Source organism: Lepisosteus oculatus, chromosome 7 (genome assembly GCF_040954835.1).
Source record: "Lepisosteus oculatus isolate fLepOcu1 chromosome 7, fLepOcu1.hap2, whole genome shotgun sequence".
NCBI lineage: Eukaryota > Metazoa > Chordata > Actinopteri > Semionotiformes > Lepisosteidae > Lepisosteus > Lepisosteus oculatus.
The window spans coordinates 1,196,537-1,223,356 of NC_090702.1; the positions used below are offsets into that span (position 1 = coordinate 1,196,537).

General features: G+C 50.0%; 1 protein-coding gene across 4 annotated transcripts in view; it reads left to right on the forward strand.

The window, feature by feature from the left end:
- LOC102697659 (testicular acid phosphatase homolog) overlaps positions 1-26,820 on the forward strand; it is a 31,010-nt gene that overhangs the window by 1,621 nt on the left and 2,569 nt on the right. The window contains exons 2-10 of one of the 4 annotated variants that reach the window (XM_069191902.1): positions 15,817-16,361; positions 17,647-17,780; positions 18,649-18,744; positions 19,000-19,086; positions 20,067-20,219; positions 20,555-20,653; positions 22,467-22,562; positions 24,435-24,567; positions 26,073-26,155. In XM_069191902.1, the coding sequence (XP_069048003.1) occupies positions 17,658-17,780; positions 18,649-18,744; positions 19,000-19,086; positions 20,067-20,219; positions 20,555-20,653; positions 22,467-22,562; positions 24,435-24,567; positions 26,073-26,155 (870 nt within the window). In that variant the 5' untranslated portion in view covers positions 15,817-16,361; positions 17,647-17,657. The remainder of the gene's footprint in view (positions 1-15,816; positions 16,362-17,646; positions 17,781-18,648; positions 18,745-18,999; positions 19,087-20,066; positions 20,220-20,554; positions 20,654-22,466; positions 22,563-24,434; positions 24,568-26,072; positions 26,156-26,820) is intronic. The other 3 variants (XM_069191901.1, XM_069191903.1, XM_069191904.1) reach the window with 3 other exon arrangements.

Consider the following 26,820-nt stretch of genomic DNA (forward strand, 5'->3'; position numbering starts at 1 on the left):
CCGCGGTTCGTCTCGGTCTCCGTCTCTCTCGAGGGAGGGGCTCGGAGGGGTTGACCGTGAGGGCAGGGGAGCAAGTGCGTCAACTCGTCCCGGCAACGTGGCGGCCAGACCGTGTGACTGGGCCGAACGTCCCCCCCTCGCGGGTTGAGAGTTGAAAGGGCAGATCGCGGTGGGGGGGGAGGAGGTGACGGTGCTGCAGGTCAGGTGGGGGCTGAGATCACGGACAGTGCCGTAGAGCCACGTCTGTCCGCTCTGGAGCGGCTCGGGCTGGTGATGCTGGGAGGGTCGCTGGCAGTGCTGTGCGAGTCGGGGTGGGTGTGACTGGTGCACAATGGGAACCTCACTGACAGCACAGTAAAACCTGTAGTGAATCTTGAACACCCTTTAAACTGGGATCGCACCTCTGTCTTGAGTGGTTTTCACAGATCAAGCAGCCTTTTAACCTTTTGGGTCACTAATTAAAATTGGATTCCAAGTGGCTGGCAGTGATATTTATAACCATTATTACTACTAATAGTAGCATTATTAATTTTTTAACACTTAACTATAATTCGTCAAAGACACCCTTGGCTCCCCACCTATCTGCAGTGGGACTGGTGTCTCGGCAGGGATCTCTCAGTGGGTTTCACCAGACTCCTCAAAACGTCTGTGTTACACTGCTTGAGTACAGCACAGTTCAGGGTGAAGTCTAGGTGTATAAACCCCTCAGTGTCACACTGCTGAGGTAGAGCAGAGTTCAGGGTGAAGTCTGGGTGTTGGTGTGTATAAACTCGTCAGTGTTACACTGCTGAGGTAGAGCAGCGTTCAGGGTGAAGTCTGGGTGTATAAACCCCTCAGTGTCACACTGCTGAGGTAGAGCAGAATTCACGGTGAAGTCTGGGTGTTGGTGTGTATAAACCCCTCAGTGTTACACTGCTGAGGTAGAACAGAGTTCAGGGGGAAGTCTGGGTGTATAAACCCCTCAGTGTCACACTGCTGAGGTAGAGCAGAGTTCAGGGTGAAGTCTGGGTGTTGGTGTGTATAAACTCGTCAGTGTCACACTGCTGAGGTAGAGCAGAGTTCAGGGGGAAGTCTCGGTGTATAAACCCCTCAGTGTCACACTGCTGAGGTAGAGCAGAATTCACGGTGAAGTCTGGGTGTTGGTGTGTATAAACCCCTCAGTGTTACACTGCTGAGGTAGAGCAGAGTTCAGTGTGAAGTCTGGGTGTATAAACCCCTCAGTGTCACACTGCTGAGGTAGAGCAGAGTTCAGGGGGAAGTCTGGGTGTATAAACCCCTCAGTGTCACACTGCTGAGGTAGAGCAGAGTTCAGGGTGAAGTCTGGGTGTTGGTGTGTATAAACTCGTCAGTGTTACACTGCTGAGGTAGAGTAGAGTTCAGTGTGAAGTCTGGGTGTATAAACCCCTCAGTGTTACACTGCAGAGGTAGAGCAGAGTTCAGGGGGAAGTCTGGGTGTTGGTGTGTATAAATCTCACAATGTCATAATGCTGAGTTCCTCGGCACTCCCCACTACCTGAGCTGAAGAGAGTTAGACTGATGCACTGAATCAGGGGCCACAGTTTCACACCGTGTTTCTCCGTGTGCGATACAGAGAGGTGCCCAGGTCCAGAGCTCTGTCTGGCTGCAGCTCGGTTCTCCGGCCACAAGGCGTCCATCAGCCTGGTCTCGACAACAGTGTGAGGAATCAGTTTGACAGCAAGAGCCAGTACAAGGGCATCGCGAATGGCTGGAGCTATCCAGTCACCTGTAACTTAAGACAAGGTTTCTGATCCCGTATTGTAACTTAATTGACTTTTGAAGGCAAAACACCGTGCCCCTTTTCTGCCATGAATGACTCAGCCCAGGATCTCTCTACCCTGAGACAGCAGTGGCCCCTTTCTGTCTGGGACCTTGTTAAACCTGGATGAGACCGCCTGATAGCAGTCATTCCATACAGGGATGCAACATCTTATTGCTATTGCTGTCGGTGGATTCAGCCATTTATTTTTATCCTTATTTCAGCAAACGTGTGTGTGTGTGGGAACTGTGTTCCACTGCACCGTACTTACTTAGTGTCGCCCTGATTACTTACTGTCTGCACTGGAGCTGTTTCTCTCGTCTGCTGTACGAGGGACGCGTATATGTTAGCTGGCCTCGGGCTTTTTTGAAATCAGATCTGAGAGAGGTTTTTTCGTAGCCACAGTCCCACAAACTACGCTGGGGAAACCTCAGACAGCAGCGGGTTAAAAAAAGTGCTTTGTCACGCTGCGAGAATAAAAATTTCCCCGTGCCTTGATGCCAGTGTTGCAGACGAGAGAGACACAGAGGACAAGTCTGGCTTTTAGTGCTTCTTGCCTGTTGAATAAAGAGCTGACGTTCCAGCTCGGCGGACTGTGCCAGATCCAACTCCGGAAGGTCGGGGGCTTTGCCAAGGATTGGCGCGCGACTGAAATTTTGAGACTGGAACGCTGAACGTTGAAGGTGAGAAGGATTTTTTTTTTTGTTGTTGGCAGAAGCAAAAAGTTGAGCCTAGGAGCAGGGTGATACAGTAAACATGCAGTAAACAGCTAGCTCAACGGTGGCACAAAACTGCTCCATAGAGCATGGAAATCTGAAATTTGTACACATGAAAAACCACACCCCTGGTAGACCACGCACCTGATAGACCACGCGCCTGGGATTCCACACCCCTGGTAGACCACGCACCTGGGATTCCACGCATCTGATAGACCACATACCTGGGATTCCACGCATCTGATAGACCACATACCTGGGATTCCACGCATCTGATAGACCACATACCTGGGATTCCACGCATCTGATAGACCACATACCTGGGATTCCACGCATCTGATAGACCACATACCTGGTAGACCACGCACCATACCACACCCCTGGTAGACCACACACCATACCACACCCCTGGTAGACCACACCCCTGGGATTCCACGCACCTGATAGACCACGCACCTGGGATTCCAATCATCTGGTAGACCACACCCCTGGTAGACCACGCACCATACCACACCCCTGGTAGACCACGCACCATACCACACCCCTGGTAGATCACACCCCTGGTAGATCACACCCCTGGTAGACCACATACCTGGTAGACCACACACCATACCACACCCCTGGTAGACCACACCCCTGGTAGACCACACCCCTGGTAGACCACATACCTGGTAGACCACGCACCATACCACACCCCTGGTAGATCATGCACCTGGTAGATCATGCACCTGGTAGATCATGCACCTGGTAGATCACGCACCATACCACACCCCTGGTAGACCACATACCTGGTAGACCACGCACCATACCACACCCCTGGTAGATCATGCACCTGGTAGATCATGCACCTGGTAGATCACGCACCATACCACACCCCTGGTAGATCATGCACCTGGTAGATCATGCACCTGGTAGATCATGCACCTGGTAGATCACGCACCATACCACACCCCTGGTAGACCACATACCTGGTAGACCACGCACCATACCACACCCCTGGTAGATCATGCACCTGGTAGATCATGCACCTGGTAGATCACGCACCATACCACACCCCTGGTAGATCACGCACCTGGGATTCCACGCACCTGGTAGATCACGCACCTGATAGATCACGCACCTGGGATTCCACGCACCTGATAGATCACGCACCTGGGAGCCCACACATGTGGAGACTCCCCTCTGGGCCCCGGTCCTCCTCCCTCCTGCCGCCTGATGATGCGCAGCGCTGCAGCCGGTGACGGCGCAGCGCGTCTGTCGGGCAGAGCTGTCGAGCCCTGAGCACAGAAAGGCGGTTTGGTCCCCACCCGGCCGCCTTAAACGACTCACCCTCAAATCGAACGCTGGCTAGTTGCGGCGTCGGAGGTCACCGCGCAGGAAGACGCGGCTCATCGGACAGGGTCGGCCATTGCTGAGCCTGCGAGGGACTTCCGTGGACGGCTTAGACTGAGCCAAGACGCAGACACCAAACTTGTAGCCCTTTCTCTTCGCGCCTTTTTCTCCTGGGTTTATTTAAATACCCGTTGTTATTCTGCCTCGTCTTTATATGGCGAAACCGTGGCCCAGGTGAAAAATAAACGTTTGGCCTCGCTGCAGGTTCCTTCCTCTTGACAGATTCCAGTCGCGAGTTTGTTTCGTTTCCGGTTCCAGTTGGAAACCGAGCTTTAAGCCTGGAGGTTGTCCGGGGGGGTAGAAGCAGAGCTGAGGGGGCGCCGTTTGGGAACGAGGAGGCACCCAAAGAAGCGAAGGCAGATGGCCAGTACCCTGAAGTGACTACACTCCCGCTTCCTAGCCAGCCCAGGCTGGAAGGCGGCAGATCTCGCACGAGCCCAGGAAAGGGGTTGTGATCGGTATCTTTTTCAGTGCTCATGTTCCAGTAAGATGGTCTGGAGTTTCCTTGGGAGAGCCCATTCTGTGCGAGGGGCAGGGCCGCCAGTCCTGCTTGTGCGTAGCGAGTGTTTTGTCTAGCTGGTCCAGTCGAGAGAGTCGGGTTGACAGACATGGGGGACCTGGGGCTTCTTTGATATATAGTGATACTGTTACACCTGCAGCACTAACACCCGATTGTGTGCATCAACGTGTCTATACTTTCGTGCTTTTACAATAGCCCATTTTTGTTACGGGATGGTTGTATTGTATAGGTACTAGTGCTCCTATTGTAACAGACTGTTCTACTGTACTGGGGCTGTAGCTCCTATTGTAACAGACTGTTCTACTGTACTGGGACTGTAACTCTTACTATAACAGGACTGTTCTACTGTACTGGGACTGTAGCTCCTACTGTAACAGACTGTTCTACTGTACTGGGACTGTAGCTCCTATTGTAACGGACTGTTCTACTGTACTGGGACTGTAGCTCCTACTGTAACAGGACTGTTCTACTGTACTGGGACTGTAACTCTTACTATAACAGGACTGTTCTACTGTACTGGGACTGTAGCTCCTACTGTAACAGACTGTTCTACTGTACTGGGACTGTAACTCTTACTGTAACAGGACTGTTCTACTGTACTGGGACTGTAGCTCCTACTGTAACAGGACTGTTCTACTGTACTGGGACTGTAACTCTTACTGTAACAGGACTGTTCTACTGTACTGGGACTGTAGCCCCTAGTGTAATGGGGACTGTAGTACACCTTATAGCACAGCAGTATAGGCCATTGTATCCATTACCAAGCTCCATATCTATAATATGGGAAAATCGGATCAGTATTTTGGTCAGTTAGAGGTTCACTGATCACTGACTGTGTAGCCTGCATGACTTCACTCCTCACGCCTGAGGGAGTTTCTGCCATTATATATCGACGGGGACGGGGTCAAATGGGAAAGTGGCGCAGGATGATGAAATGATGGATCGATCACCAGCTCCGCTGAGGGCCAGACGGTGTTAAGGGTGAGGCAGCACAAGACGGTCACGCAGGGCGGCCACTGTTCCGGAAATCTGGATGAGGGGAGACAGAGAGGGAGCCGGCGTGCGGGGCGAAGGTGGAGAGGGAGGGAGGGAGGAGATGAGGACAGCAGGGGGGTACAGAGGGAAAAACAGGAAATCGGAAGCCCCTCTCCTCCGCCCACTTCCTGTCTCCTTCCGGGCGGTTTTTGTTCAACCTCCTCCTGGGAAGTAGGAGACGAGTTTGCTCCCTCCTCCTCCTCCTCCTCCTCCTCCTCTTCACGGTGACATCGCGATGACCCGTCTCTTGCCTGAGCTGTCTTTTTAAAATTGTTCGAAAACCATTTGTGTTACATTTCTGATTCTCAGTATTATTATGATTATCGTGGGGGGTGGGGGTGGGGCGGGGGGGAGTATGGGGGGTCGTGGTGGAAGGCTCTTACCGTAGGCAGCCGAGAGAGAGGGACACTGTTACAGGAATTTGTGCCAAACTTTTCTGATCAAAGAATCTGTATGTGCCATAACTGATCGAAACTTTATGGAATAAAATTGACATTGTTGTTTTGTACAAAACACCCATGGAGTCCTTGACATTCCTCTGTGTGGGTTTTTTATGTCCGTGTGCATCCCGTCTCGAAGAAGCGTGCGAGGATGTTGGCTCATGCCTGGGAGCAAAGGAGCCAGACCCCTTCAGTCATCGCATGGGGCCGGCTTTCAGGGCGGATATTGACACGAGGACCCAAGATCGACTCTGGGGGAGAACAGGGCAGGAACTGCTGTACGCGGAGAGTGGCGGGTGTCTGCAATGTGCCGCTTGGCTCCGTTGCCGAGGATCGCCTCCTGGGATCCTTCAGGGAGCGTCTGGGTGGCTGGGTTAATAATCCACGGATCGGCGCTCCACGGGGAACCGCGCTGACCAGTCAGAGGAGACGACCTGCGCGAGGCGTGTAGCGCCAAGCTGGATCCCTGGGCTCGTTCGGGACAGACTGGGAAGTACATTCGGGAAAGACTCGGATAGACTGAGGCCAGGAAATGGAGGAACACCGAGGGGCGGAAGGGAGAAACGTTTGTACGTCAGCACCCGTTTTTTCCCATCATCATCATCATCGTTGTCATACCATTCCACACGTATTCCAACTACTTTATGCAGTGTCGGATCATGGGGAGCCAGAGTCTATCCCAGCAAGCAATGGACGCAAGGCAGGATACACCCTGGATCTGAGACACACACACACACACACACACACACACACACCAGGGCCAGTTTTCCCAGAAGCCAACTAACCCCCCAGCATGTCTTTGGCCTGTGGGAGGGAACTGGAGCGCCCGTAGGAAACCCACACAAACCTGGGGAGAACATGCAGACTCCACGCAGACCAGCCAGTTGATCCCAGGGCCCCAGTGCTGTGAGGCAGCCGTACACGCTGAACGTCGGGACCGCTGCCCAGGGCCTCCTGCTCTCCCGCTCGGACAGAAACACATGTACACACGCCACACACACATTCACCTACGCTCGGACAGAAACGCATGTACACACGCCACACACACATTCACCTACGCTCGGACAGAAACGCATGTACACACGCCACACACGCATTCACCTACGCTCATACAGAAACGCATGTACACACGCCACACACACATTCACCTACGCTCGGACAGAAACGCATGTACACACGCCACACACACATTCACCTACGCTCGGACAGAAACGCATGTACACACGCCACACACGCATTCACCTGCGCTCGGACAGAAACGCATTTACACACGCCACACACGCATTCACCTACGCTCGGACAGAAACACATCTACACACGCCACACACATTCACCTACGCTCGGACAGAAACGCATCTACACACGCCACACACACATTCACCTACGCTCGGACAGAAACACATCTACACACGCCACACACGCATTCACCTGCGCTCGGACAGAAACGCATTTACACACGCCACACACACATTCACCTACGCTCGGACAGAAACACATCTACACACGCCACACACGCATTCACCTGCGCTCGGACAGAAACGCATGTACACACGCCACACACACATTCACCTACGCTCGGACAGAAACACATTTGCACACGCTACACACGTGTATATATTTATACATTCATACACACAAACACGTCCAGATATACACAAATGCATACATTTTTATGCACTATATGCACACCCATATAAACACTCATAAACACCCTGCATTCGTCTTCACAGGAACATCCTTACACATGTACTGTACACACGCACGGGTTGCTCGTTAAGATAAGTGACCTATTCAGGCAGTGGGTTCATGAGGCTCTGTGTCCTGGAGCAGTGTCTGCACACGATATGCTGTTAATGTGGGCATGGATGCGTATGTAGGATATTAAAATCTTTTGGAAGATTGCTGGACGAGCTTCCGTTGAGCGGGAGATGAACGTTGGAGAGGACGACGAGCGTTCGGTGAAAACCTACCACCCCACCTCCGCATGTACAGAAACATCACCTGCTGCAGGAACGGCTCTGTCGTTTCCCCTGACCGGACCTCGGTGAGTCTGTCAGGGTGCAGAACGATTACTGCCTCCTATCGTCACCAGACCCCTGGCATCCCCTGTGACCGACAAGCTCGGTTAACACAGTATCAATGGAGCGTGGGGTGCCAACGATGCAAACTCCCTGTTTTCCTGCAAATCGAGGATCTCTGGTGATCTTTTCCCGATCTTTGAGAGCGGATTTTGGCAGAGGAGAGTGGAGTTCTGTGCACTGCCCTCCCTCCTCCTCCTTGAACTCCTCCTCACAGTGTCTTGGCCACTTCCTGTGTTGCCTTTGAGGGCACCTGTACTGGATAAAGTCGTTGGAAAACAGATGGATGCAGTCACCCCAGATTCCCGCTCCTGGGGGTAATATGATGCTGGATGATCACCTTAGTCAGAAACTGCCCCCCCCACCCCACGTCCCGGGCAAGAGAGAGAGCTGGGCAGGGGGGAGGGAATGTTCCTGCATTCCTTTAAATCGGAGAGCTCAGTGTGTGCAGATGGATGGGCGAGGTTTGATTGCCTCTTGCCCTCCCTCTGCAGCGAGAGGAGCCACACCGTGCTGATTAAGGACTGACCTTGGACTTGGAGACACACCGACGGCACACTGAGGTCTCCCCGCCTGCCTCTCCGATCCCCTCCCTGTCTCCCTGTCCGTCTCTCGCTCTCCATCTCGGGGTTCCCAGTGTTTCTCTTTAGGGAGCAAAATAATCGACAAAAGCACATAACTTATTCATTCCCAAACAACACAAAGACATTGAATTCCAGAGTGAATATTCAGTGTGTTTACAATTATTCTACTGTACTTTTACTACAGCCTACAGTTCCTTATTATAGAGCTCCTATACTGGACTGGGACTGTAGCTCCTATTGTAACAGACTGTTCTACTGTACTGGGACTGTAGCTCCTATTGTAACAGGACTGTTCTACTGTACTGGGACTGTAACTCCTATTGTAACAGACTGTTCTACTGTACTGGGACTGTAGCTTCTATTGTAACAGGACTGTTCTACTGTACTGGGACTGTAGCTCCTATTGTAACAGACTGTCCTACTGTACTGGGACTGTAGCTTCTATTGTAACAGGACTGTTCTACTGTACTGGGACTGTAGCTCCTATTGTAACAGACTGTTCTACTGTATTGGGACTGTAGCTGCTTTTGTAACAGACTGTTCTACTGTACTGGGACTGTAGCTCCTATTGTAACAGACTGTCCTACTGTACTGGGACTGTAGCTCCTATTGTAACAGGACTGTTCTACTGTACTGGGACTGTAGCTTCTATTGTAACAGGACTGTTCTACCGTACTGGGACTGTAGCTCCTATTGTAACAGGACTGTTCTACTGTACTGGGACTGTAGCTCCTACTGTAACAGGACTGTTCTGCTGTACTGGGACTGGAGCTGCTTTTGTAACAGGACTGTTCTACTGTACTGGGACTGTAGCTCCTATTGTAACAGACTGTTCTACTGTACTGGGACTGTAGCTGCTTTTGTAACAGACTGGTCTACTGGACTGGGACTGTAGCTCCTATTGTAACAGGACTGTTCTACTGTACTGGGACTGTAGCCCCTATTGTAACAGGACTGTTCTACTGCACTGGGACTGTAGCCCCTATTGTAACAGACTGTTCTACTGTACTGGGACTGTAACTCTTACTGTAACAGGACTGTTCTACTGGACTGGGACTGTAGCCCCTATTGTAACAGACTGTTCTACTGCACTGGGACTGTAGCCCCTATTGTAACAGACTGTTCTACTGTACTGGGACTGTAGCTCCTATTGTAACAGGATAGAAGGGTAGTGTAGATAAATAAACTGATAAAGAGATGGAGAGATAGTGAATTGCTATGAAGAGAAAGTTAATGAATGTTAGAAGGAGGCAAGAGAGAGGCAGGGAGGGACGAGCAGATTAATGGAGAAATAAATATTCAATCAAAGATCAGTGCAGGTGCATTAGCATTGTTCACACATCCCTCTCCCTCCCTCTCTCCCCTCCTCCTTCCTCTCTCTCCAGCGCTGCAGCGTTACCATGGTGACGGAGAAATCTGGGAATACTGCTGTCCTTCAGAGAGAGAGTGAGAGAGAGAGAGAGTGGAGTTAATACAGACACACTGGACACTCCAGTACATTAACACTGCACTGAGAGAGAGAGGGGTTAATACAGACACACTGACTGGACACTCCAGTACATTAACACTGCACTGAGAGAGAGAGGGGTTCATACAGACACACTGACTGGACACTCCAGTACATGAACACTGCACTGAGAGAGAGAGGGGTTAATACACACACACTGACTGGACACTCCAGTACATTAACACTGCACTGAGAGAGAGAGGGGTTCATACAGACACGCTGACTGGACACTCCAGTACATTAACACTGCACTGAGAGAGAGAGGGGTTAATACAGACACACTGACTGGACACTCCAGTACATTAACACTGCACTGAGACAGAGAGGGGTTCATACACACACACTGACTGGACACTCCAGTACATTAACACTGCACTGAGAGACAGAGGGGTTAATACACACACACTGACTGGACACTCCAGTACATGAACACTGCACTGAGAGAGAGAGGGGTTAATACAGACACACTGACTGGACACTCCAGTACATGAACACTGCACTGAGAGAGAGAGGGGTTCATACAGACACGCTGACTGGACACTCCAGTACATTAACACTGCACTGAGAGAGAGAGGGGTTAATACAGACACACTGACTGGACACTCCAGTACATTAACACTGCACTGAGACAGAGAGGGGTTCATACACACACACTGACTGGACACTCCAGTACATTAACACTGCACTGAGAGACAGAGGGGTTAATACACACACACTGACTGGACACTCCAGTACATGAACACTGCACTGAGAGAGAGAGGGGTTAATACAGACACACTGACTGGACACTCCAGTACATTAACACTACACTGAGAGAGAGAGGGGTTCATACACACACACTGACTGGACACTCCAGTACATTAACACTGCACTGAGAGAGAGAGGGGTTCATACAGACACACTGACTGGACACTTCAGTACATCAACACTGCACTGAGAGAGAGAGGGGTTCATACAGACACACTGACTGGACACTCCAGTACATTAACACTGCACTGATAGAGGTATAGAAAACAATGTAAAGAGTCTGAAATTATAATATACCATAGTAATCAGATGGCTGTTTCATTTTTAAAGTTCTTGTCCATTTTCTCTCTCCATTCTGCAGTGTTTCCTGGTGTTTCCATGACAACCTGCTGCCTAAAATAGCCCCCCTCTCTCTCCCTCCCGAGCTTTCTCTCCATCACTCTTCCTCTCCTCTTCCCTTCAGCCCCCCCTCCTCTCCCTCCCCCCCCCCTCCACCTTCCTCCCCTCCTCTCCCTCGTTGTAGCTATTCGGCTGCAATTCTTTTATTGTCTGATTGGCCACTTGCGTTGCCATGGAGACATCTGGAAACCATGGTAACTGTTTGAACAGAGCCACACGTGTCCTTCCCTCTGCCCCCCTCCCTGTGCCTGCCCCACTCTCCATCTGCCCCCTCCCTGTTCCTGCCCCCCGAGCCTGCCCTTCTCTCCATCTGCCCCCCTCCTGGTGCTCCCCTGGCCTCCTCCTGCCTCTTTTTCCTCCTCTCTCTCTCTCTCCCCCTCCCCTACCCCTCCCTCCTCCTGTCTCTCCTCTGTCCCCCCCCCTCCCTCTCCCTCTCCTCCTCCTTCCTCTCTTTCCCTCCTCTCCCCCTCTACCCCTCTGCTCCCTCCTCTCTCCCTCCTCTACCCCTCCCTCCTCCTCTCCTCCGTCCCCTCTTCTCTCTCTCCCCGTCTCCCTCTCCTCCTGTCTCTCCTCCATCCCCTCTTCTCTCTCTCCCCGTCTCCCTCTCCTCCTGTCTCTCTCCCCCCTCTACCCCTCTCTCCTCCTGTCTCTCTCCCTCCCTTACCCCTCTCTCCTCCTGTCTCTCTACCCCTCTGCTCCCTCCTCTCCCTCTTACTCTCCCCCTGCTCCTCTTCCCCTCTCCTCCCTCCCCTCTCCTCCCTCCCCTTCCTCTACCACTCTGCCCCTCTTTTTCCCTCCCTTCCCCTCCTCTTTCTCTCCCTCCTCTCCCCTTCCTCACATTCAAATACTAAGAGCTTTGCTGGCATAAGGACATTATTATTCATAATAATAATAATACAGGGGATCACCCACTTGATTTTCCTCTGCCAGCAGGATCAGAACTTTGCCTGGTTCTTGCCAGAGTGGGGATTCTGGGATTCGGTTGAAAGTTTTAGGAAAATGTGTTTGCTTTCCTCTTCCCTCTGACTCCTGTATACAATCCCTTCCTTTCTTCCCTGTTTTCTCTCTGCTTTCTCTTCACTCCTCTTCTTCTCTCTCCCTCTCTTCCTCATCCTGAACCCTTCCTCCTCCCCAGCTACAAACCAGATCGTATTTTGCGATGATTTCATTTGTGGTGACAGTGTTTTGAAGAGAATCTGTAATCTCTCTCTCAGCTGTAATGAGCAGTTTCAGTATCCTTACAAGCAGCTGCCTTGTCAACAACACCTACATCAGAGAGATAGAGAGAGAGAGGGGTTAATACAGACACACTGACTGGACACTCCAGTACAGTAACATGGCACTGAGAGAGAGAGGGGTTAATACAGACACACTGACTGGACACTCCAGTACATTAACACTGCACTGAGAGAGAGAGAGGGGTTCATACACACACACTGACTGGACACTCCAGTACATTAACACTGCACTGAGAGAGAGAGGGGTTAATACACACACACTGACTGGACACTCCAGTACATTAACACTGCACTGAGAGAGAGAGGGGTTAATACACACACACTGACTGGACACTCCAGTACATTAACACTGCACTGAGAGAGAGAGGGGTTAATACAGACACACTGACTGGACACTCCAGTACATTAACACTGCACTGAGAGAGAGAGGGGTTCATACACACACACTGACTGGACACTCCAGTACATTAACACTGCACTGAGAGAGAGAGGGTTTAATACACACACACTGACTGGACACTCCAGTACATTAACACTGCACTGAGAGAGAGAGGGGTTCATACACACACTGACTGGACACTCCAGTACATTAACACTGCACTGAGAGAGAGAGGGGTTCATACAGACACACTGACTGGACACTCCAGTACACTAACACTGCACTGAGAGAGAGGGGTTCATACAGACACACTGACTGGACACTCCAGTACATTAACACTGCACTGAGAGAGAGAGGGGTTAATACAGACACACTGACTGGACACTCCAGTACATGAACACTGCACTGAGAGAGAGAGGGGTTAATACAGACACACTGACTGGACACTCCAGTACATGAACACTGCACTGAGAGAGAGAGGGGGATGTGTGCTCTGATCATGAAACACTAACGTGCTGATGAGTATAATTACACCTGTACGATGGACAACAGCTCCCCCACAGTCTCTCCAGGTTGACAGTGTAACTGCAGGTTGCAGTCCAGAGAAGCTCTGAGCACTGTCCTAGTGACCACACAGCCCGCTAAACTGATCAACAGTTATCTATAAGGTCTACTATTGTCTCAAGTGAAAATCCAGAGAAATTTGAATATTTTAAAACAGATCAAAGAATAATGACTGTACTTTCTTCATGTTTGTCAACAGTAAAGTGGTGTATAAAAGCAATTTATATTGTGTTGTGCTATACTTCAGTAACATTAATACCAGTCCTACAGTAAGATTGATATCCGACAGCACACACAGCATAATGGGAGATAAAATATATCACTTTATGCTGCATTGTAGTAGTTTTTTATGTATAATATTGTCATGCTCTGATGCAGTATATTGCAGTATAATATAATAATACTCTACACTGGTACTATAATCATGTGTGAAAGTGCAGTTCTTACTGATAGGTGATTTGGTATCATACTTTGTAATGTAATTATACTGTACTTCAGTATACTAATGTGAGAGCAGTGATTTCTGGTCGGTGATACAGTGTATTACACTTCACTGTAATTATACTGCACAATGATATTGCCATACTGTGAGATGTGTTGGGAGTTCCTAACTGGTGATACTGTGTACTACACTGCACTACAATACTGTAATATAACACTATGACTGCACAGTGATTTCTAACAGCTCGTGATGTGTATTATGGAACACTGTAATAATAGTGGACTGTAACACAGTGGACTGCTACAGTGATTTCTAACGGGTGATGCTGTATACTACACTGGATTATAACAATATTATTAACACAGAGACCGCAAAGTGATTTCTAATGGGTGGTAATGTATGATACCCTGTAGTGTGATATTGTACTACAACACAAGGACATTACACCCACAGCTGGGATCTATAGAAAGTATACAGTATGGATAATTCTCTGGCCTGCCAGTCTCATCAAAACATCAGACAAGACAGGATGTCCTTTTGCTATGCAGGAGTGCAAATCTCTATTATATGGTGTACAAATACACTGACTTTGATGAGTGTTTGATTGATTGGTCAATTGGTCAATTAACTGACACCAGATGCCCAGCCATTTTCACAAAACTGCTATGGTTTTCTTAATTATTTACTGGGATCATAATCAGACTCCACTGACACTGACAGAGCAGTCTGAGGCTCTCCAGGCAGGACTGGACTGACTGGACTGGGAGCTGGATTACTTCTTCACTGGGATTATAATCAGACTCCACTGACACTGACAGAGCAGTCTGAGACTCTCCAGGCTGGACTGGACCGACTGGACTGGGAGATGGATTAGTTATGAACTGGGATTAGAATCAGACTCCACTGACACTGACAGAGCAGTCTGAGACTCTCCAGGCTGGACTGGACTGACTGGACTGGGAGCTGGATGAGTTATGAACTGGGATTACAATCAGACTCCACTGACACTGACAGAGCAGTCTGAGGCTCTCCAGGCTGGACTGGACTGACTGGACTGGGAGCTGGATGAGTTATGAACTGGGATTACAATCAGACTCCACTGACACTGACAGAGCAGTCTGAGACTCTCCAGGCTGGACTGGACTGACTGGACTGGGAGCTGGATTAGTTATGAACTGGGATTACAATCAGACTCCACTGACACTGACAGAGCAGTCTGAGGCTCTCCAGGCTGGACTGGACTGACTGGACTGGGAGCTGGATGAGTTATGAACTGGGATTACAATCAGACTCCACTGACACTGACAGAGCAGTCTGAGACTCTCCAGGCTGGACTGGACTGACTGGACTGGGAGCTGGATGAGTTATGAACTGGGATTACAATCAGACTCCACTGACACTGACAGAGCAGTCTGAGACTCTCCAGGCTGGACTGGACTGACTGGACTGGGAGCTGGATTAGTTATGAACTGGGATTACAATCAGACTCCACTGACACTGACAGAGCAGTCTGAGGCTCTCCAGGCTGGACTGGACTGACTGGACTGGGAGCTGGATGAGTTATGAACTGGGATTACAATCAGACTCCACTGACACTGACAGAGCAGTCTGAGACTCTCCAGGCTGGACTGGACTGACTGGACTGGGAGCTGGATTAGTTATGAACTGGGATTACAATCAGACTCCACTGACACTGACAGAGCAGTCTGAGGCTCTCCAGGCTGGACTGGACTGACTGGACTGGGAGCTGAAGTGCTCTATGACTGAGACGATAGTACAGGAGCAGATCGGGACAGGTCATTTCTCTCTCACAGGGGATCCGGGCAAGAGCTCTCGCACAGAGCCTGACAGGCCGACCTAAGACACCCGAGTCACACCCTCTCCCTCGCTCAGACGGAACCTCACTTCCAGAGGCGATCTGGCTTCCCTCCCCCCCATGTTTTCACACGTTTTGTGGGGTTTTTTTTAATCTTGTTTTATCCTGTTATTCCCTGGTAGGTAATTTTCCCGTCCAAATAACTACCTGCCTCCATAGCCCTCGAAACGCAAAATATAATTTCCAACCCGAGAAGACTTTTTTTTTCCGCCTCTTCCGCGGGGGGGGGGCTCGCTAATTGGCGCGGGAGCGCGATGGCGGACCCGTCAAGGGCGGGACGGGCGGGACCTTTATAACCCCGGGCGGAGGGCGGACAGCCGGAGCAGAACCGGGGTCCGAGCGCTCTCGCCTGCATCCTCCGGCCTCCCGCGCGTGGAATGAACCCCGGGCTCCCCCGCCACGGGTGTCGGCTGGCGTTTTAGCCCCCGCGTGAGGACGAGTCGCGCCCGCTGGCTGTGGACCGGAGACACGAAACAGAAGAAACAAGTCCACCCGGTCAGCGTGATGTCCGCCTGACCCGGGGACTCTGAGCAGCGGGGAGCCGGTCCAGCTTCTGGTCCCCAGCCGAAGTTTCGCCTTTTTCCGCCTCGAAGAGGCGCCAGCGACCCGTTTCCCTCGCCTGGTCCGGGTTCGGAGCTCGGTTCGGCGGGCCGGGGCTGAGGGGCAGGTGAGAGTCCCTCTGCGTGACTGTTCGAGTTGATCGGTTTATTGGTTGATCGCTGGTGGGTTGGCCGAGGCGCAAAATATAATTCTGCTGTGTCCATGAGTAAGATTTCGGTCTGTACTGTATAGTGTGAGCTGTGACTCTATACTATGAGTCTGTACTGTGTATGTCTGTACTGTATAGTGTGAGCTGTGAGTCTGTACTGTGTGTGTCTGTACTGTATAGTGTGAGCTGTGAGTCTGTACTGTGAGTCTGTACTGTGTGTGTCTGTACTGTATAGTGTGAGCTGTGAGTCTGTACTGTGTGTGTCTGTACTGTATAGTGTGAGCTGTGAGTCTATACTGTGAGTCTGTACTGTGTGAGTCTGTACTGTGTGTGTCTACTGTATAGTGTGAGCCGTGAGTCTATACTGTGAGTCTGTACTGTGTGTGTCTGTACTGTATAGTGTGAGCTGTGAATCTACTGTGTGTGAGTATGTACAGTGAGTCTGTACTGTAATGTGTGTCTATACTGTACCCTGTGAGTCTGAGCTGTACTGTGCGTAGTGTAAGTCTAGACTGAGTCTACTGTGTGTGAGTCTGTACTGTGTGTGAGTATGTACAGTGAGTCTGTACTGTGTGTATGTACAGTCTTCTGTACTGTGTGAGTCTGAACTGTACTGTGTGTCTGTGCTGTGAGTCTATACTGTGAATCTATACTGTGTGAGTCTGCTGTACTGCGTGAGTCTGTGCTGTGAGTTTGTACTGTACTATGTGAGTCTATGGCACATGGTACTTGTGTCTATACTGTACTGTGTGAGTCTGTACTGTGCTGTGAGTCTATACCATGTGAGTCTGTGCTTTACTCTGTACTTGTGTCTATACTGTGCTGTGTGAGTCTGGGCTGTCCTGTGTGCCTGTACTGTACTGTGTGAGTCTGTACCATGTGAGTGTGAGTCTATACTGTACTGTGTGAGTCTGTACTGTGAGTCTATACTGTGAATCTGTACTTGTCTGTACTGTACTGTGTGAGTCTGTACTGTGAGTCTATACTGTGAATCTGTACTTGTCTGTACTGTACTGTGTGAGTCTGTACTGTCAGTCTATACTGTGAATCTGTACTTGTCTGTACTGTGCTGTGTGAGGCTGTACTGTGCTGTGTGCCTGTACTGTACTGTGTGAGTCTGTACCATGTGAGTGTGAGCTGTACTGTATTTTCTCAGTATTGGATTAAATATCTAAAGTAGAAAAGAGAAGTCAGGCTGTGTTGCCAGTCCTGTTGTTCTCTTCTCTGTCTCCTGCTCTCCCAGGTTTCAGCATCATGGGGCTCTTCCGAGACCGAGAGACACACAGAATGTTTGGGCAACTCTTCCTCATCCTCTTCCTCATCCTCACGCTGGGCTGTCAGTCCTCCCAGACAAGAATGTTGAAATTTGTCGTAGCTGTGAGTGTTTTCACAATCCACTGCAGGACAGTCAAACACAAACAAACAAACAAACAAACAAACAAACACACACCGGCCCACCTGTGAGCCAATCATCTTGTAACACATCATCGAGAAGGGCAGGGGGCGTGTCCTCAGTGATCGCACTGAGAGCCTGCAAGCCTCTGGGAGTCCACAGGGGGCGCTGTGCTGCCCAGAACCTGTCTAATCTCACCTGCTTTCAGCTAGTGACGGGACCAGGGCTCGAACCCGCGCTCCTAGAGCTCAGCCCCCAGCTGGGAGTCTTGTGCTGCAGGAATACTGTCTGCCACTCTGTGTGTCTGTACTAGACTGTACTGTGGGACAGTCACTCTGTGTCTGTACTAGACTGTGGGACTGTCACTCTGTGTGTCTGTACTAGACTGTACTGTGGGACAGTCACTCTGTGTCTGTACTAGACTGTACTGTGGGACAGTCACTCTGTGTGTCTGTACTATACTGTACTGTGGGACAGTCACTCTCTGTGTCTGTACTATACTGTACTGTGGGACAGTCACTCTGTGTGTCTGTACTGTACTGTGGGACAGTCACTCTGTGTGTCTGTACTGTACTGTGGGACTGTCACTCTGTGTGTCTTTACTAGACTGTGGGACAGTCACTCTGTGTGTCTGTACTATACTGTACTGTGGGACAGTCACTCTGTGTGTCTGTACTGTACTGTGGGACAGTCACTCTGTGTGTCTGTACTAGACTGTGGGACAGTCACTCTGTGTGTCTGTACTGTACTGTGGGACTGTCACTCTGTGTGTCTGTACTAGACTGTGGGACTGTCACTCTGTGTGTCTGTACTGTACTGTGGGATAGTCACTCTGTGTCTGGCTGTCTGTAGGTGTTTCGTCATGGTGATCGATCTCCAATTGAATCGTACCCTACGGACCCTCACAGAGACACAGCCTGGCCACAGGGGTATGGACAGCTGACTGAGGTACTTCTGGTACAAATGTCTATGTGACTGACTTGTCTGTACTGTTAATATGAATGTACATTAATTTCTCCATCGTGATCACTGCAGTGTCAAAGTACTGGTCTCACTTTCTAAGCAACAAAATAAACACATTGGGGGGAAAACTACACCTCCCAGCATGCCACACAGGAGACAGTGGCAATGAAGGTGGTTCTGGGAGCTGTAGTCTCTGTGGCAAAACCAGCTTAGTGGTGACCTCTCTGTGTGTGCGTGCAGCTGGGGATGAGGCAGCAGTATGAACTGGGAAGATTCTTAAAGAAACGGTACGCACATTTTCTGAGTGAAGACTACAACAGCAAAGAGGTGAGTGAGAGTCAGCTACTGCCCTCCTTATCGTACTTCAGCAGAAAACCTCTGTTTGCAATGACTTCGTTTTCTGCTGCGCTTTGAGTTCTGAGCTGTATTTGTGCGGCACACTCTGTTTCAATGAGTAGTACAGTTTTTTTTTGCATAGAGAGGCACTGTTACTTTTCTACATGCGGTGCATTTGTTGAGCACCGAGAGACAGAGGTGGTGAGACGCCTCTCGCCCTGGGTGTCTGCGCTGTAATTACAAAGTTCAAACTCTCCTCACTCCTCACTCCTCCCTCCTCCCTCCTCCTCGTTTACCTAGTAATTATAACTCTAATTACATCTCACCTCCTGCTCAATCTCTCTCCCTGCCCTCTGTCTATAACCCTGTCTCCTTCTCTCTCTGTAACCCTGTCTCCCTCTCTCTCTCTATAACCCTGTCTCCCTCTCTCTCTCTATAACCCTGTCTCCTTCTCAGTTCAGTTCAGTTCAATTCCAGGTGCTTTATTAGCATGACCGATGGGTACAATCAGTGTTGCCAAAGCAAATTCTATCTCTCTGTAACCCTGTCTCCTCTCTGTAACCTGTCTCCTTCTCTCTATATAACCATCTTCTTCCCTCTCTATAACCCTGTCTCCCTCTCTCTCTCTATAACCCTGTCTCCCTCTCTCTCTCTATAACCCTGTCTCCTTCTCTCTCTATAACCCTGTCTCCCTCTCTCTCTATAACCCTGTCTCCTTCTCTCTCTGTAACCCGGTCTCCTTCCCTCTGTAACCTGTCTCCTTCTCTCTCTCTATAACCCTGTCTCCCTCCCTCTCTCTCTCTGTAACCCTGTCCCCTTCACCCTGACTCAGCCTGTATCTAATCACACAGTACTCTTCAGCACTAGGCTGTGTAATTACACTTGAGCTCTAACAAACTAGCTAATGAGCCCAAGACACAGCCTGAGCCAGGCAGGCCGTGTGTCTGCATGAACCCCTCTCTCTCTCTCAGATCTACGTCCGCAGTACAGACTACGACAGGACCCTGATGAGTGCGCAGGCCAACCTCGCTGGCCTCTTCCCCCCAAAACACCCTCCGCCGATCACAGAGGAGTTACTGTGGCAGCCCATTCCAGTTCACAGTGTCCCCAGATCCATAGACAGGGTAGGACTCAGTGTGCATCACTCCTTCATTACCCCTCTGGAGTGTCCAGTCAGTGTGTCTGTATGAACCCCTCTCTCTCTCTCAGTGCAGTGTTAATGTACTGGAGTGTCCAGTCAGTGTGTCTGTATTAACCCCTCTCTCTCTCAGTGCAGTGTTCATGTACTGGAGTGTCCAGTCAGTGTGTCTGTATGAACCCCTCTCTCTCTCAGTGCAGTGTTCATGTACTGGAGTGTCCAGTCAGTGTGTGTGTATTAACCCCTCTCTCTCCCAGTGCAGTGTTAATGTACTGGAGTGTCCAGTCAGTGTGTGTGTATTAACCCCTCTCTCTTTCTCAGTTATTGAAGACTCCCAGTAAGCACTGTCCTCGGTTCAGAGAGCTGATGGCGGAGACGTTTCGCAATGAAGAGTACCAGAGCATCCTGAAGACCTACAAGGTCAGACAAACATCTGTGTTCGTGTCCATGTCTTCAACCTGTGTAGTATCTGTAGTATATACTGCAGTATCTCCTCTCTCACTTCTCTGCATGGGCTGGACCCCAGAGAGGACAGGCTCAGTGACCACAGCCTGGACACAGACAGACCTGACTGTCCATATAGGACAGGCTCAGTGACCACAGCCTGGACACAGACAGACCTGACTGTCCATATAGGACAGGCTCAGTGACCACAGCCTGGACACAGACAGACCTGACTGTCCATATAGGACAGGCTCAGTGACCACAGCCTGGACACAGACAGACCTGATTGTCCAGAGAGGACAGGCTCAGTGACCACAGCCTGGACACTGACAGACCTGATTGTCCAGAGAGGACAGGCTCAGTGACCACAGCCTGGACACACACACTGGACACAGACAAACCTGGCTGTCCAGAGAGGACAGGCTCAGTGACCACAGCCTGGACACACACACTGGACACAGGCAGACCTGGCCGCTCAGAGAGGACAGGCTCAGTGACCACAGCCTGGACACACACACTGGACACAGGCAGACCTGACTGCCCAGAGAGGACAGGCTCAGTGACCACAGCCTGGACACACACACTGGACACAGGCAGACCTGACTGCCCAGAGAGGACAGGCTCAGTGACCACAGCCTGGACACACACACTGGACACAGACAGACCTGGGTGCCCAGAGAGGACAGGCTCAGTGACCACAGCCTGGACACACACACTGGACACAGACAGACCTGGCCGCCCAGAGAGGACAGGCTCAGTGACCACAGCCTGGACACACACACTGGACACAGGCAGACATGACTGTCCAGAGAGGACAGGCTCAGTGACCACAGCCTGGACACACACACTGGACACAGGCAGACCTGACTGCCCAGAGAGGACAGGCTCAGTGACCACAGCCTGGACACACACACTGGACACAGGCAGACCTGACTGCCCAGAGAGGACAGGCTCAGTGACCACAGCCTGGACACACACACTGGACACAGGCAGACCTGACTGCCCAGAGAGGACAGGCTCAGTGACCACAGCCTGGACACACACACTGGACACAGGCAGACCTGACTGCCCAGAGAGGACAGGCTCAGTGACCACAGCCTGGACACACACACTGGACACAGGCAGACCTGACTGCCCAGAGAGGACAGGCTCAGTGACCACAGCCTGGACACACACACTGGACACAGGCAGACCTGACTGCCCAGAGAGGACAGGCTCAGTGACCACAGCCTGGACACACACACTGGACACAGGCAGACCTGACTGCCCAGAGAGGACAGGCTCAGTGACCACAGCCTGGACACACACACTGGACACAGACAGACCTGACTGCCCAGAGAGGACAGGCTCAGTGACCACAGCCTGGACACACACACTGGACACAGACAGACCTGACTGTCCCAAAAACAGATGCAAAGAGAGATGCGACTTCAGCCGCGGTCCCTGAACAAGTGCAGTTCCCTGTGCCCTGTACGGTCAGGGCAGACGAGCTGCTCATTGGCAACCTCACTGCCCGCAGAACATCAATCAGGGGGCGCCGGATCCCCTCACAGGACGCCCACTCCGCCCGTCTTTCTGTCTCCGCGAAGTGAAACTCTTGATAACTCAGCGGGCGCGTCCGGTGTGCGCCTCGTTGTCACAGCCAGCCGATCTGAAGGGCAGTGGCGCCCCCCCTCTGAGCCGTGTTCAGGAGCGGAACTGCAGCCTGTTGTTTCGTGATCTCTGTGCCCTGCCGCCTGGAGCTGACTGCCCCCTCCGCCCTCTCTCTGTGTGTGTGTGTGTGTTTCAGGGGTTTATCCAGGACCTGGCAAACCACACGGGGTACCCTGTGGACAAGCTCGCTGTCAGGAAGGTGTGGAGAGTCTATGACACTCTCTTCTGTCAGGTACCATTATTCCCAGTAGCAGTTTCGGGGAACCCTGATTAAGGTGGAGAGAGGGGCGCGATTCGAGCTGAGAGCTGTACCGGGGGGGCGACGGGCCTGGTCGAGGGGAACTGGGGGGCGGGGGGAGGGGGGGAGCCAGGAAGCTGCTGTAAGGGGCGAAGGAGGGGGTTGGGGGGAGGGTGGGTTTGTGAAAATGGACCTCACAACCAGGAAGAGGGATGTGGCAGGGATGTGGGGAGAGCAGGGCTGGACCTCTCCTGGAGTTTCCCTCTAACTCCATTGGTGTCTGTATATTCAGTGAAAGGAATAACTAGTGAGCTCACTGTCGTACTAGTGCAAGAGTAGTGGTGTTTGTTTGTGCGTTGTAACCTCAGGAACAGTGCTCACTGTCGTAATAGTGAATGAATAGTGGTGATGGTTAGTGAGTTTTAACCTCAGGAACAGTGTTCACTGTAGTAATAGTGAAAGAATGGTGGTGTTAGTGAATTTTAACCTCAGGAACAGTGTTCACTGTAGTAATAGTGAAAGAATGGTGGTGTTAGTGAATTTTAACCTCAGGGAACAGTGCTCACTGTCGTACTAGTGAAAGAATGGTGGTGTTAGTGAGTTTTAACCTCAGGAACAGTGCTCACTGTAGTAATAGTAAAAGAATGGTGGTGTTTAATGTAGAGTTTTAACCTCAGGAACAGTGTTCACTGCAGTAATAGTGGAAGAATGGTGGTGTTAGTGAATTTTAACCTCAGGAACAGTGCTCAGTGTAGTAATAGTGAAAGAATGGTGGTGTTAGTGAGTTTTAACTTCAGGAACAGTGCTCACTGTCGTACTAGTGCAAGAATAGTAGTGTTTGTTGGCGAGTTTTAACCTCAGGAATAGTGTTCACTGTCGTAATAGTGCAAGAGTAGTGGTGCTTGTTAGTGAGTTTTAACCTCAGTTATAGTGCTCACAGCAGCAGAGGTAACAGCAGTTGTGTTTATCAGTCTGCAGTCTCAGCTGAAGACTATAGCAGTGTCTGCAAGCTCACTAATGATGTTCACGGCAGCATCATTTTTGCGACTGTGAGCAGAAGAGATACCTTAAGACCTCTGAAAAGAACAGTCCCACTCCCGCCGTGCAGCTCCCCCGCTGAGCCTGGGCGTGGCCAGGGGGCGCTCTGTTCCTTCTCCAGCCCTGTGTCCAGTCAGTAACACGCAGGGAAAGAGCCTCATGCTGGAATGGAAGCTCTGTCTTCAGGCCAGTGAGGGGGGGGGTTTGTCCTGCCTCACTGCGATGCTGTTGTTTACTCCTTTCAGCCCAAGGGCTGTGCTTGTGTCCTTCACGGGGCAGGTGAGTGTGGCCGTTCCTGATGATCAGCAGTTACTGGGGTGCGGTTTGTCTCCAGACCAACAGATCAGACGTTATCGGGGTGTGGTTTGTCTCCAGTCTTACTGACTAGTAGATAATGGGGTTTTGTTTGTCTGTAGTCTTATTTATCAGTAGTTTTTGGGGTGTTTTTAGTCTCCAGTCTTATTGATCCGTAGTTTTGAGGATATAGTTTGTCTCAAGTCTTAGTGATCAGTAGTTATTTGGGGTGCAGCTTGCCTCCAGTCTTACTGATCAGTAGTTATTTAGGGCATGATTTGTCTGCAGTCTTAGTGATCAGTCGTTATCAGGGTGCAGTTTGTCTGCAGTCTTAGTGATCAGTCGTTATCGGGGTGCAGTTTGCCTCCAGTCTTAGTGATCAGTCGTTATCGGGGAGCAGTTTGTCTCTAGTCTTAGTGATTAGTCGCTATTGGGGGCGCACCTGTGCTCCAGATATTGGGGAAACTGTCTCTGGGGATGAAATATCTCAAACGGGGCTGTGGTCTGACTGGGGTCTCTCTCACTCTCTCCCAGAGGACCCACAACCTCTCTCTGCCCGCCTGGGCGACCCAGGAAGTGATCCACACCCTGGAGCAGATCGCTTCCTTCGAGGTCGTCTCCAGCGTGGTCAGTCACAAGAGGAAGGACAAGGCCCGTCTGGCGGGGGGTAATTCATCACCTCACTCGCTTAGTAACTCACCCTTAATTGAGCTCTTTTTTTAATTAGTGTCAAGATGTGATTGGAAGGCAGACTGGCCAGGGCTCGGTATCACTTCACACTTAATTAGAATGAACTACTATTAATTAGCACCAAAGGTAATAAATGATTGACTGGTTATTAGTCTCTATAAGAGCTAATTACTGCCTGGGCCTTCCATTTATTAATTTTAGGAGGCCTCAATATCTGAATTAGTGTCAGTGGATGCTGGGTGAGCTATCAAGTAATATATGATCATAATCAATGTGTTAACTATTAGTAATGTGCACATGAGGTGTGCTAATTGCTGTGCTAATTAGCATGCTCGTTAGTGGTGGATTCTACCGAAGTCAATTCAGTCTCGACTGCTGTGTTAATTAGCTTGATAGTGAATGTTTTGTTGTGTAAATGACTTGTGAATGACATTGTGATTTGGTGTCTTGAATTGTAGATGCATTCATAGTATTCTGTGTGGTGATTGGAGATATTCACAAATTGTAATTAGTCAATTAATAGACACTCACAAGTGTGTTGTGTTGTGAGGCCGTTAATTATTTTATTACAAGTGTGTCAACGAGAACGTTAATTAAAGGGTTAATTACTATGTGTCTGTTAGCCACTAAGGCAGGTGTGATAAGTAATTAGTGGTCTGTTAAAGATTTTATTATCGTGAAAATGTGAGTGTTAATTAACAGATCCTTGTGACTGTGAAAATAAAAGTATTAATTACTGTTGTGCTTATGTTGGTGCAGGTAATTACAGGTGTGCTAATGTGTGTTATATTGATGAGTCTCCCCTTACTGGTGTGTTAATGGATATTAATGAGAATGTTAATTGCAAATTAGTTCATTAATATGGTAAATGGAGGCATATGTTAAAGTATGTTAATTGCTGGTGAGTTAATGAGTGTTTTAATTGGTGGTGAATTAATAAGTGTGCTAATTGCAGGTGTGTAAATGGGTGTGTGAATTTTCAGTACTGCATTAATGGCAGTGTGTTACTGACAAGTGTGAATTTTCAGTACAGTGTTAATGGCAGTGTGTTCCTCACAGGTGTGTGAATTTTCAGTACTGTGTTAATGGCAGTGTGTTACTGACAAGTGTGAATTTTCAGTACAGTGTTAATGGCAGTGTGTTCCTCACAGGTGTGTGAATTTTCAGTACTGTGTTAATGGCAGTGTGTTACTGACAAGTGTGAATTTTCAGTACTGTGTTAATGGCAGTGTGTTCCTCTCAGGTGTGTGAATTTTCAGTACAGTGTTAATGGAAGTGTGTTCCTCTCAGGTGTGTGAATTTTCAGTACTGTGTTAATGGCAGTGTGTTACTGACAGGTGTCTGAATTTTCAGTACAGTGTTAATGGCAGTGTGTTCCTCACAGGTGTGTGAATTTTCAGTACTGTGTTAATGGCAGTGTGTTACTGACAGGTGTTTAAATGTACATGAGTGTGTGAGTTTGCAGGACTGTGTTGATTTCAGGAGTGCTGGTGGATGCCATTCTGGGAAACTTCACGAGTGCAGTGAGGAGAGCCAGCCCCTTGAAACTCATCCTTTACTCTGCAGTGAGTCTGACACCATCATTATTAATTAAACCAGTGACATCCACAAAGAATTGTATGGTGATCCATACTCACATTAATATTAATACTGTTAGAATTAAAATGGCTATAAATACCTCAGATTTTCTTAACCCCTCTCTCAGTGCAGTGTTAATGTACTGGAGTGTCCAGTCAGTGTGTGTATTAACCCCTCTCTCTCTCAGTGCAGTGTTAATGTACTGGAGTGTCCAGTCAGTGTGTCTGTATTAACCCCTCTCTCTCTCAGTGCAGTGTTCATGTACTGGAGTGTCCAGTCAGTGTGTCTGTATGAACCCCTCTCTCTCTCAGTGCAGTGTTCATGTACTGGAGTGTCCAGTCAGTGTGTCTGTATGAACCCCTCTCTCTCTCAGTGCAGTGTTAATGTACTGGAGTGTCCAGTCAGTGTGTGTGTATGAACCCCTCTCTCTCTCAGTGCAGTGTTAATGTACTGGAGTGTCCAGTCAGTGTGTCTGTATGAACCCCTCTCTCTCTCAGTGCAGTGTTCATGTACTGGAGTGTCCAGTCAGTGTGTCTGTATGAACCCCTCTCTCTCTCAGTGCAGTGTTCATGTACTGGAGTGTCCAGTCAGTATGTCTGTATTAACCCCTCTCTCTCTCAGGGCAGTGTTCATGTACTGGAGTGTCCAGTCA